At 32.6% G+C, this 12680-nt stretch overlaps 1 protein-coding gene across 1 annotated transcript in view; it reads left to right on the top strand.

The window, feature by feature from the left end:
* The window catches only part of LOC110029897 (DNA polymerase delta catalytic subunit), a 35165-nt gene that overhangs the window by 7599 nt on the left and 14886 nt on the right, over window positions 1-12680 (top strand). The window contains exons 8-20 of the mRNA XM_020732380.1: window positions 276-353; window positions 460-551; window positions 1599-1665; window positions 1755-1826; window positions 8215-8301; window positions 8886-9005; window positions 9086-9184; window positions 9361-9468; window positions 9607-9702; window positions 9786-9851; window positions 9995-10051; window positions 10131-10218; window positions 10311-10390. Of these exons, the coding sequence (XP_020588039.1) occupies window positions 276-353; window positions 460-551; window positions 1599-1665; window positions 1755-1826; window positions 8215-8301; window positions 8886-9005; window positions 9086-9184; window positions 9361-9468; window positions 9607-9702; window positions 9786-9851; window positions 9995-10051; window positions 10131-10218; window positions 10311-10390 (1110 nt within the window). The remainder of the gene's footprint in view (window positions 1-275; window positions 354-459; window positions 552-1598; window positions 1666-1754; window positions 1827-8214; window positions 8302-8885; window positions 9006-9085; window positions 9185-9360; window positions 9469-9606; window positions 9703-9785; window positions 9852-9994; window positions 10052-10130; window positions 10219-10310; window positions 10391-12680) is intronic.

Genomic DNA, 12680 nt, shown 5'->3' with positions numbered 1-12680 from the left:
TATATATATATATTCTAGTTACAAATTTTGTATAGTTCCTTTACAAGCTCTCTTAAGTTTGCCTAAATTAATTGAAAATATTGGAACGTAACAAGTGATAAATTCTCTCTAATTCTTATCAAAGTTGAGTACCCTTTTTTGTGCATCTTCTACACTCATTTATACTTGCTCAAACTACAGAAGTCACTTGGACTTTTCTTATCTTAAATAGGTGTTTTTCAACAGTTTTTTTTCTTATCCAAATACTCTTTAAACGCCATTGTTAAATTTTGCAGGACTTCATTCGTGAGATAGATCCAGATATTTTAATTGGATACAACATCTGTAAATTTGATCTGCCTTATTTGATCGAGGTACATACTTTCCTTTCCAAATATTTTCAAAGCCTCCATTACGTTAATCGTACCTTTATAGCTTTAGCTTTATCTTTTTTATATGTAACATGTAATGATCAAACAGAGAGCCGAAGCACTCAAGATAGCAGGATTTCCAATTCTTGGCCGTGTGAGAAATAGTCGGGTTCGGATTCGGGATACTACTTTCTCTTCAAGGTTGCTTCTTGTGTCATATTACTGCAAAATATTTGAGCTATCTATATCTGAAAGGTTTTTGTTTTTTTACCGTTTTCTGTGCTGCTTATATACTTTCAACTCATGTCCTATTCTGATTGTTTTTATTTAATGAATTACATGATTAATTGATGTCTCCTTTTATCAGGTGTAAATTTTTCGATGATTAGTCCTTATTTGTTAAATATCGAAATCCATCGTCCTTCAATCCATGCTGTCTACTTTTAGAGATGTGAATTTGAAAAAGAAATGTTTGTTTCCTGGAAAAATAGTTTGTTCGTCAGACGCTAGTATTTTTCAAGTCTTTGAAAGAATTTGAAGGGGTGGTGACAATAAGTTCCATGAGTGGTTTGTTGCTTTCTTCCCATACTAGTAAATTGAGAGTGTTTATCAACGTGAACTAGCTTATTGATTCCATTTATTGTTGCAGCAAGTTACTAAAATTGATGAGTTGGTTCATTCGTTATGGGGAATAAAGCAAGTCCAGGTTTTGTAACTGAGTTGTTTGTATCTATGATTTCAGTAAAGTCAATTGCCACTCTATGTAGATATGAAAGGATGAAGAGTTCACATATATTTGGATGGGGTAATGTACCATTTGAGAGCTTTATATTTAGTGCAAGGATGAATGATGATTAGGCTACCTTTATAGTGATATAATAACCTTTCTACAGTGCAGAAGTTTGTTTATTCAAACTTCTCAAATCCTAACCTTTCTACAATGCAGAAGTGTTGTTTACGTATAAACCAGTCAAATTCTACAGTGCCTGGAAGCTTTTATGTTGGTAATTCCCAATTTTAGTTTATGTTAAATCAACATGTCTCTATTCCTTGGGAAGTGATTCTTGCTTTATGTGAGATCCATTATTCCTTCTATCAAATAAGGATATCGAAACATCAATGCATTAGCAGAATTAGTGCTTGTATATCTACTTTATAAGCTATTGTCAGCTTTTGTCACACATTTTGTTTAGTTCATATTTATACTGCATCAAGTATATTTACTTGGCACAGTTCACACTGATGCAGACAGTATGGCATTCGAGAAAGCAAAGACATAACTGTTGAAGGAAGAGTTCAATTTGATCTTCTTCAGGTCACTTCTGTTGATCTTGTTCTGGATCTTGCTGATTCAGAAATGGTGAATTTTATTTGACTAGCTTAATTCTGCATTTATCCATACAGGCAATGCAAAGGGATTATAAACTTAGTTCTTACTCTTTGAATTCTGTTTCTGCACACTTCCTTGGCGAGCAAGTAAGTTTTCTTATATCCTTGATCTGGAAACTTGTGTGATGTCATGTAGTACAAGGCAGTTTGCTTTAATGGCAGTTATTTTGTTATGTTTTTTTTTTTAATTTGTAAGCTTATAATGGAACATCAAATAATAGATACCAGGATAGCCATTTTCTTGAGCCTAATGCCTTACGATTTTGTGCTCCTTTCTGGATTATCTGCTGGCATTTCAGTGTTGGTTATATATATATATATATATATTTATTAAAATTACAGATTACACGTGCAATGTGGAAACTATTTACTAGCTATTGTCCCATCACTACTACTACAACAAAAACAAGCCTTTTATCCCAACAAGTGGGGATTGTCATGATTTTTCGAAAAAAAAAATATGTTGGCTGTCGATAACCGAACACGACTCTCCACTTTTTGCATGCTGGGCTTGAACCCAAGTAATGACAGTGTTTTCTGACTTTTTTTTTCCCCTCGAGTGTCTACTTTGGATAAATATTCATATACATATATATGAATATCCAATGCTATTTTCTGCAAAGCAGTGCCACAGTAGTGTGTTACTTTGCCTACAACTACAAGAATATACCCTCATCCTCTTTGTCCACACATTATGTCATTCCCTATTTTGACCTGTTTAGATAAAAAAGGTGCACATAACAAAGACGCTCAATCCATTTAGACACATTTTTCATTAACAGTCGTTCTGATTTTGCTAATTAGGATTGAGTGAGTAGGAATTTAGTATGCTTAGGTTGTCATAGAACATAACTTTCATTTCATGTTCATCCAATTGGATTTTTTGTTGTTATTAATACGGAAGCATGCACACTTAAAATTATTAAAATGTATTGCAGAGCTTTAGTAAACTTCATTGAAGTTTCCACTTATCAAAAGTTTTTAATTTATATTATCAACATGTTTTCACTGTTAATCATTTATTATTGGCCCCTTAATTCATGGTTGAACTTTAGCTTAACAAACTTTAGAAGAAATAGTTAGGAATCTTTTTCAGGCCTTTATTGAGGCTATTTCAGTATGTATTTTCGCCTCCTCATGCATATGTTATCATTATTTGCTAATATCTCCCACATAGTAAAACCTTTTAAGATTTCATTTCTTTTTAATTTCATCATAAACCTTACATTTTTAAAGTAGTTAACATTTTTATGCACTTGTTATTGATCAATTTGCATTAACATTCGTTAAGATGAAATATGTTATGTATAAGCCTACATAGTGGTATTTTACTCTGCGCCATATTATGAAATAATCTTAAGGCTTGTATGATATAAATATCTTTTCGTTAGTTTTTTTTAAACATGCACTTTATTAAAAATACAATAATTTTATTGGTAACATTAGGTGCTAATGATATGCATAATATGAAGAAATTTTATAAGTATTTGACCAACAATTCATATATTTTTTGTATTAGAGATCAAATTTTTTACCAATGTTGTAGGAGTTTCATTGTGATGGATTGTCTTGTTTCTATTTCGCTTGGATCTTATTTGTTTTAAACAACGTTATAAAAATATAAATTTCCTCAATTCAATACAATATTTTAAATCAAAACTAAAATATAATTCAATCAACTCAAAATAACAATTTTACCTTCAATGAGCTCCTTCCTCATTCAAGTTTTTGAGCCTAAAATCACAAAAAAATTAATTTCTTAACATTCTCTTAGCTTTCCTTTTTTCTTTCTTTTCCTCTTATTCTCCACTACCTTTTTTTTCCCTCTCTTTCTTTTTCTCATTCTGTCTTATCTTCTTTTTCTTTTCTACTTACTCCTTACTCCTTACTCTCTCTCCTTCTCCTCCTTTTTTCTTTCCCACTTCGTCACTCATCCCATCTTTTCTCCTGTCTGCTAGGCTCTAGTCTACAGTAGGTTTGTTAGTTGGAATATATAAAGGGATAGGCAATGGATACAGGTAGGGATGAATTGAGTGGATAAGGTTTATAGAAATGGGCATTCACATATGACTTTGACCTCAATTCCATTCTAGCTAGCGAACTTACTCCACTGCCAATACTTGCTACAGTATTAGTTGAACATACGAGCATTAATTTTAATACAAACTTTGTGAAAATGGTTCCATTGAGAATGAATTAATCATAATCAATACATTTAATTTTTTTTATAAATACTTAAATATATCAAATTGAGATATTGATTTTTATAAAAATATCTTTGGTCATTTTTAGGAGGGAAAATTTGATGATATTTTTTTTTCTCATTTAAAGTTTTGGATATTTTACATTAAAGTGTGCATTTGCATACATTCCACACAGTTCCTATTTTCTACAATTCTAACACCTATTTCTTTTTTTTTAATATTCATAACACATTTTTAATATCATATAAAATTGCCAATATTAAATGTAAAAATCAAAATGTAGGTGTTAAATATGTAAATACACATGAATTTTATAATACACATGTATATCATCGTAAGAAAGCATCTCTTTCTCTCTTACTATATTGAAAGAGATGTGTCATGACCCCATCCGGGGCTTGGAATTAACTAAGGCGGGATTGAACGGTCAGACAGTGGAATTAAATTTTGTATTTTATTGTTCTATTATTATTATAGATAGTTTAATCTCCATATATTAATTGGAGCCACTAAAGAAAGCAATTAAATTGTAAATTTACGGAATAAAAAAAATTATCTTTCAAGTTGTTGACATCATTTTATGTAATATCTAGTATTTGTCTTTTATGTAAAGATTAACCCTGAAAAATATTAAAACAAGATGATGAGTTGTCTCAGATAATCTAGCGGAGTAATCACATTTTTAAATTATAATAACCCAAGAGAAGAAAGATATTATGCATGTTGATCTTTTATATGTCAATAATAAAAATTTTATAATAATCTAATGTACGTTTCTATGACATTTTTTCAATGAAAATAACCTATAGTTCGATATACACTAACTTTAAGTTTACTCAATGTTTAATCTTTAACTTTACTTTTATGTTTTGCTCTTAACATTCACATCTTTCTCAGGAACTTCATCAAACATTACCTAAAACGATACTGACCAATATTATCACGTCTTCAAAGCGGTTCATGATCTAATTTACACGATTGTATGAAGTGAAAAGATGTTTACTCACCCTAGATCGATACTCTCCCATTTACATGACTGTTAGTGATAAATTACATGGTGATTAAGTGATAAGATGCCTACTTATCACTGGCCGATACTCTTCTATCGACACAATGATTAGTGGAGTTTCATAATCGTCTGAGATGGTAGGAAAAACATTTTCACGCACGGTTGTTTGGCGTCACCAATTAGTACCATAAGTGGGTGAACTCTTGTTAACATGCACATATAAATATTCACACAGACACACACACAAACTATTTTCATTTTTCATATGTATTTTTTTTTATGAGCACTTATATTCATCTATTGATGAGTCAATGCATTTTTATTGGAGTGAAAAAGACATGTAATGATCTAATTTCATAGATAAATTATTATGCAACCATTTTATGTAGGACTCTTAACACGCATACTTCTAAACATCATGTAATAATATGTTATATGCATTTCTACTAGAATCTAAGGTTATGTGATAATCTAATCTACGCACCTTTACTGGAATTCTAAAGATTAGGTAATAAATATATACATTTGGTTATGCAATAAACTGAAATTACATATTTACTAGAACATAAGCGTCATGCACTAATTTCATGTTTTCCTAAAATAAACTATTATGCATCTATTAAGGCAACAATATTTAACATGCATGGTTCATGACTTACGATATAAAAAATATATTTGATTTAATTTCAATTATATGAAGCATAACAGTGAAAATCTATCAGTAGGAATATATTTGAAAAAATAAATATTACTTTCTCACTTATAGCTCAAAAAAATTCTCTTTTTCTTTAATTTGATTGCTCGTATAATCTTAATGACATTTTAATTCATTAGATATTAGTTTTAACTTATACATTTCAAATTAACCTAAATAAAAACACCAAAATCTATTTTATTCCTTTTCTTTCTTCTTCTGTTAAAGGCAACAATTTCGGTACTCAAATCTTAGGGAGCAAGAGTTCTTCAATTTAAGATTTCTATTATAAATCAATATAAACTAATATTAATTTTTATAATATTAATTTAAATTAAATAATAATATAAAAATAAAGTTACACTAACTTTACCTTAGTTCTTAGTTAATTGGCTCGACGCAACTTAATCTGCCATAAGAGTACTCAACTTGGATGAGTTCCTGCATGAGCCCTCTCCTCCTCCCACTTATTGTGCTTGAACTCCTCTCCTACCGCACAAAAGCTACTTCTATCTTCCTTGCACGAGATGCCTTCTTTCCACAAGCACACACAAAGCTTCGTAGGCTCATCGTCCTCTCCTGCTCATGGCTCATGACATCGAGCATGCAAAGAAGCAAGGCTCACTTGGGCTTCGACTTTGACAATAGGTTACCCGCACCAAACCTTCTCCCTTCTTTCTTCGCACAAGACAAAATTACAACTCTTATAATTTATTTGAATTTTTAGATTCTTCTCCCTAGCATCTCTCTCGTAGACAAATCCTTGGACTTTCGCAACAACATTGTTCTTTCGTCAAGAGAAGAAGAGAAGCACACGGTTTCTACTTCTTCTCTCATTCTCTCTAATTGCTTCGGATGGGAATGCTCGACTCATTTTATCCAAATAGTTGAGACAGTTATGCTCAAATCGATCAAGCCTATTAAGATTTATTTTCTTATATTTCATTTTATTATATTGTTTCAGTCATCCCCTCTAGTCTGGGGTTTGATTCCCCCCAAGCGTCGGGTGTGGTACTAGAATTCTTAGGCGCATGAGGGATGACCGGGGCTCGTATAATATCCTCCGGCCATTTTCTTAAAATAATATATATATATATATAATATATATATATATATATATATATTACGGGTATTGCAAGTTGCATGGCTCATTTCGGCCTTAATGAGTCATCACATGCGGAGCTCTAAACTCAATGGTTTAATTGACCATTCACTCTTTGCCATCTCTCTCTCTCTCTGATTATGGCTTATGCAGTTTCAAGGTTTTATTTTTAGACCTTAATCATTGATAGTATTTAATTTATTGCTTCATGCATCTATTTTTTGTGCTTAAATATGTGGAGTGATGGCAAGGCAGACTAGCATTTTCAAAGCAAAATGCAAGTCACAAGTGATCTTTTTTTTATTTTTATTGCACAAATAGCAATGCAAAATGGTGTTTTGATTATGTAGAACGTCGTGTGTTTGTGTGCTTTTATTATGTGCATATGATGTGCATATTATTCAAATTCAAATCGCATGAAGTAAAAAAATTGTACTCTTCAGTAAATATGATGATAAAATATAAATACTTTAAGAAATGTCCTAAAATTTGATATGAAATTATTAAGAAATGTGATGTTCATAAAGGAGGCCTTAAAAAGTAAATTTGTAAATTAAAATTTCTAAAAATTCAATTATACTTGGAAATTAACATAAGTGGAAATATAGTGCAATAGTTTGGTGTAGGAGCATCAAAGATTACATGACACATTTAAAAATGTTTATTTAAATTTGAAAAAAGTTGTAAAACAATAACAACAACAACAAAGCCTTAATCCCACTACGAGGGGTCGGCTACATGAATCCTTTTTCTCCATTGCGTTTTATTTAGTGTCATATTTTCATTTAGTTCTAGTAAATTAAGATCATTTTTTATACAATAAGCCCAAGTCTTCCTTCCTAGGTCTCTTTTTTAACACAAGTCGAATCTAAAACATCTACTCTCCTAATCGGATCATCAGATGGTCGACGTTTAATGTGACCAAACCTTATAAGATGACTTTCTCTAATTTTGTCCATCACAGGAGCTACACCAACCCTATCACGGATATATTCATTTCGCATTTTGTCTCTAAGTGTAAAGCCACTCATCCACCTAATCATTCTCATCTCGGCAACACTTAACTTATTATTATGCTTCTCTTTTAAAGGCCAACATTCAGCGCCATAGAGTATTGCAGGTCTCACCACTATCTTATTAAATTTTCCTTTCAGTCTAAGCGGTGCTTTTCTATCACACAAAAGGCCCGAAGCATTCCTCCACTTCAAAGTTGTAAAAGCTAAAGTTAAATGCATAAAATCTTGAGTGTCAAGGCAGCTCAAGGAAAATTTTTAACGTTCATCTTCTCTTTCATTCTCTTAATCTCTTTTTACTTCAGTAGATTTTTTTTTTCATTTTTAGAACCTTCTTTTTTGGGTGGGGTAATTTCATCCTCTTTTAAGTAATAGCAAAGTAAATCCAGATCAAGATGAATTAGCTCTTATTGTGGATGAACTTCTTCATATTTTTTACCTTAAATCTTACAGAAAGAGGACGTCCACCATTCAATAATATCTGACCTTCAGAATGGGAACTCGGAGACAAGAAGGCGGCTTGCTGTATATTGCCTGAAGGTACGTCATAGTTTTCTAACATTGTTCTTATAAAAATATCACAAAAGTTCCTTACCCATATTTATTTCAGAAGATTTCCTTTTAGTATTGTTTTCAGTTCCTTGCTTTTGATTATGCTGATATGCATACCAAGGTTAGCAAGAAAATTACGAAATTAAAATAAAATGGGGTTTAACCTCCAAATATAAAAGCCTAGCAAGAAAAATGGGTACAAGAAAGATAAAAATTGTGGGAAGGACCTGAATAAAATATACTTAAAGTCATACTCATATAAATTCCACATGAATGGCTTGTGAAGAGTACCAAAAATTGTCTCCAAATAGTTGACAGATAAAGCTGATGATAAAAATGAGTCTGATTTGAAGATCATTTTTAAAAGCTAGGTTTCTCTGATAGTCCTAACTTATGTCCTAATTAAAGTTTAGGTCTCTCAAGCCTATCATTTTAAGATGTATTTCACGTGCTGTGAGAGATCAGACTGACTTATAATGAAACAATTATGACATCTAATACAGTGTGTTATTATGGTTTACAACACTTTCTGACCTTTGTTTCCTAAAAAACTTGCTGTTTTCATCATATAGGATGCTTACCTTCCACAACGGCTTTTAGACAAATTAATGTATATTTACAACTATGTGGAGATGGCACGAGTTACTGGAGTTCCTATTTCCTTCCTTCTAGCCAGAGGGCAGAGCATTAAGGTGCTGTTGTTGAAATTTAGTTGGGTGATTTGTTTGTTATGTGAGAATTGACACACACTGGCTTAAAAGGGTTTCCCCAGGTTCTTTCACAACTACTGAGGAAAGCCAAACAGAAGAATCTTGTTATTCCAAATATCAAAGGGCAGGGGTCAGGGCAAGAAACTTTTGAGGGAGCAACTGTAAGAGCAAATAAAACTTTTGTTTTGTATTTTAGGCTTAAGTAAATTTCCCTAAGATTCAAGCATTTGAGAAATTTAAACGAAAATTGTTGGATGAGTACATTCTCAACCCGCTTTAACATTACTGCGAGGCGGCTTCTATCATACTGCATTTGTTTTTATATATGATTTTGTAGGTTTTGGAGGCAAAAACTGGGTTTTATGAAAAGCCAATCGCTACTCTAGATTTTGCTTCCTTGTATCCATCCATCATGATGGCCTACAATCTATGCTACTGCACTTTGGTTAGAACAAACTTCATCCTTAGTTTTAAAACTAGATATTACTGAAACAATTTCTTTTTGAAGTTTTTGGCAATCGCAATGTAATTGTACTAAGTTAAATAGAATTTTATTGATTTTGTTCTTTTTTTCCACCTCAAGTTGACGCCGGAAAATGCCCGACAGATGAACTTACCAGCAGAAAGTATTAACAAGACTCCATCCGGTGATACTTTTGTTAAATCTGAACTGCAAAAGGTACACTGCTATTATTTGGCATGTCTTTTGGAGGTGTTGACACTTGGTGTACTTTTACCATATGGTTTTTTATTTCTTTGTAGGGCATCCTTCCAGAAATTCTTGAAGAATTGTTGACTGCTCGTAAAAGAGCAAAAGCAGACTTAAAAGTAATTTGAATTTTTGTGCATTTATAAATTATTTGACTAATGTTAATTAAATTTTTTTAATATATTTTGTGGTTATGTTGTCTTCTCACTAGTATTATGTGAGAATATATTTGCTGTTTCTACCATAATCTTTTGATTCTCAGGAAGCAAAAGACCCATTTGAGAAGGCTGTACTGGATGGCCGCCAGCTAGCATTGAAGGTAAACTTTTCTTCTCTTGGTTTCTGCAAAGACATTTCCAGTTCAGACTAAGAGCACTCTAGAATATTTATTTCTGCAGATTAGTGCGAATTCTGTTTATGGTTTTACTGGTGCTACCGTTGGGCAGTTACCCTGTTTAGAGATATCTTCCAGTGTGACAAGCTATGGTACAGATACTCTTTAAATTTTTCATTTTTAAAATTAGAAGTCGCGAGCGACTTGCTTAGTCTATATTCTCATTTGTTTTTCACATCTCAAGGTCGACAAATGATTGAGCACACAAAGAAGCTCGTGGAAGAAAGATTTACGACACTAGCTGATTATGAATATAATGCAGAGGTGCGTAAAAAATTCTCCATAGAAAAAACTTTTTTGTGTTGAAATTCATTTTAAAAGAATAAACTATATAATCTGGATCTATAATGTGGTTTGTTCTGCATCAAACTAAGAAAATACTACATTGAATCATATGAACTCTATCACTAAGCTTTTTTGGCGAGATTTATAGCTTTAGTTTCAAGAGAGAATTTATAGTCTGTAAAAAGGTTTAATGGAGGTGAATGTTTTGATTAATTTTTACTCGTGACTGCCTTTTTAGAATGGTTTCTGAACTCCAAATATGAGAAAATTGGTGCAAATTCAAATCGCTTTTGCAAGAAATTAAAACTATGAATAGTTTAAAACCTCAAATCCTTTCCTTTTTGAAGAAGATAGAATCATATGGAGAAGGGAGGTTATAAAATTTTTTATCTAGTTTTTTCGATTGTTTTAAATCTTTTCCCTGAAGAAAAAATCTGAATTGTCACCAACCTTTCTTGTAACGGGCGATGAACTTTGTTAATAGAGAATACTGTACTACGTGGCACAAAGGTTGCTTGAAGTCTTGGTGCATCTAGCATAGTGTTGCACAAGTCATTTAAAAAAATTGCAATTCATAAAATCTGGAATAATTTATTAATTACTCGTTTTGTAATAGAAAAGCTTCTTTAAAAATATATATTCTCAAATTAGTGGAACATAATTTGTGTACTTTAACAAGCATGCATTTAACACGAGATAATTAGATTGAAAATAAATTATTGTGGCAAAAACGGCAATTGGACAGACATTTGAAATTATCATGGTTATACCAATGCGTTAGTATCAGAACCAAATGCAAAATATTGGAGATTATGTGTTCATAAAGAAAGATGGCCAATATTTTATAGATATTTCTTATGTTTTGTTTACAACCCAATATTCAAGTTCAAATACTAAACTACTCACCTTAAATTATAAGCCAAAATAGCCCCATCTTTTTTTTTTCTTTATCATTCTCCGTATGGTACTCTTCTACATATTTTGGTATTCTTTCACCAAAATATCTTAATCAATGAGAAACTATTATGTGCTATAGCCCTTTTATTGTGAATAGCTTGCACCATCAGATTGCTTGCACCTTGAAACCATAAAGCACCTAAAGCACATTAGTTATGCATTGTTGTGAAATTGAGCTATAACACATCATTTAAGTTAGTGACAGGTTGGTACTTCAATGCCTCGCCTAAGGACAATTTTGTCTTTTATTGGTTTAAGAGTAAATAAGGCTTAATAGTTTATGGTCAGGGCTATGCATGAGATTGTGTCTCAAGTCATAGTGTTAGGGTTTGAGAGAGATTTCCTACCTCTCGAACTGTACGAATTAGGAGAGATCGTCCGCCTCTCAAATTGTAAGTGTTTATCATTTATATTATATGTTCGTGGTTTTATTCTTTTCTTTGAAGAGATAAAATATTTATTTTGCTCTAATTTCCATAGAGAATCCTATGGAATTGGTATCAAAGCATTTGAGATTTGGGAAGTCGACTGATCTCTGCATGCTAGTTTGTAAGGATGCAAAACAGTAGCGATTCAACTTGCCTACAGGATCAGACACTGACTGGGAGAGGAATAGCGGCTTACGCTCAAAAGGGCGATGAGATCGCATACACGACATCATCACAGGTGATATATGGGCCTTCGTGACTGCATTTCGCGATACAGTCGTGATTTGCACTAGCTGGGAAAATGACGATGATATTGCATTCAAGCGTGATGTCCAATACTGTCGCGGGAATAACTAGTTGGGACGCAAACATGGGGATCATAGCGTACTGACACTTTTACAGTCGCCATTTTTTTATGGCTTGGAAACAAACAACAAGCGCATGGGTACAAACTGCAGGAAAGTTGAAGGGTCGCGGTGTACGGGAGATTTGCGCCGTTCTTGATCGAAACTGCGATTGGGATCGCGACGTAATTGAGTTCCGCGTCACTTATGATTGAGAGACGTAATCAGGATTTGTGACCTACAAGAATTAGGATAGCGACTTTCAGAGTTCGGCTTCCAATAGTTCCACCAAACAGAGTAAAGAAATTTTTGGATTGCGGCATCCATAGTTACGTGCATGTCGAATCCGCGTTCATAAATTATGATCATCGTGATTTCAGCTTAAAGGAGGTCTGAAATCGTGCAAGGAGTAATGAGGTCCAAAAAAAAAATTGATTTGGAGAATAAACTTTGAAGGAGGTGTGAGCCAAATTAGGTTGGGATGGAGGAGCATTTCTCGTCCATGGAGGGGAGATTCATTATCTCGGAAGAAATGTTGAA

This window comes from Phalaenopsis equestris, unplaced genomic scaffold (assembly GCF_001263595.1).
Source record: "Phalaenopsis equestris unplaced genomic scaffold, ASM126359v1 Scaffold000609, whole genome shotgun sequence".
NCBI classification, from domain to species: domain Eukaryota; kingdom Viridiplantae; phylum Streptophyta; class Magnoliopsida; order Asparagales; family Orchidaceae; genus Phalaenopsis; species Phalaenopsis equestris.
This window is presented reverse-complemented; position numbering and strand designations above follow the sequence as displayed.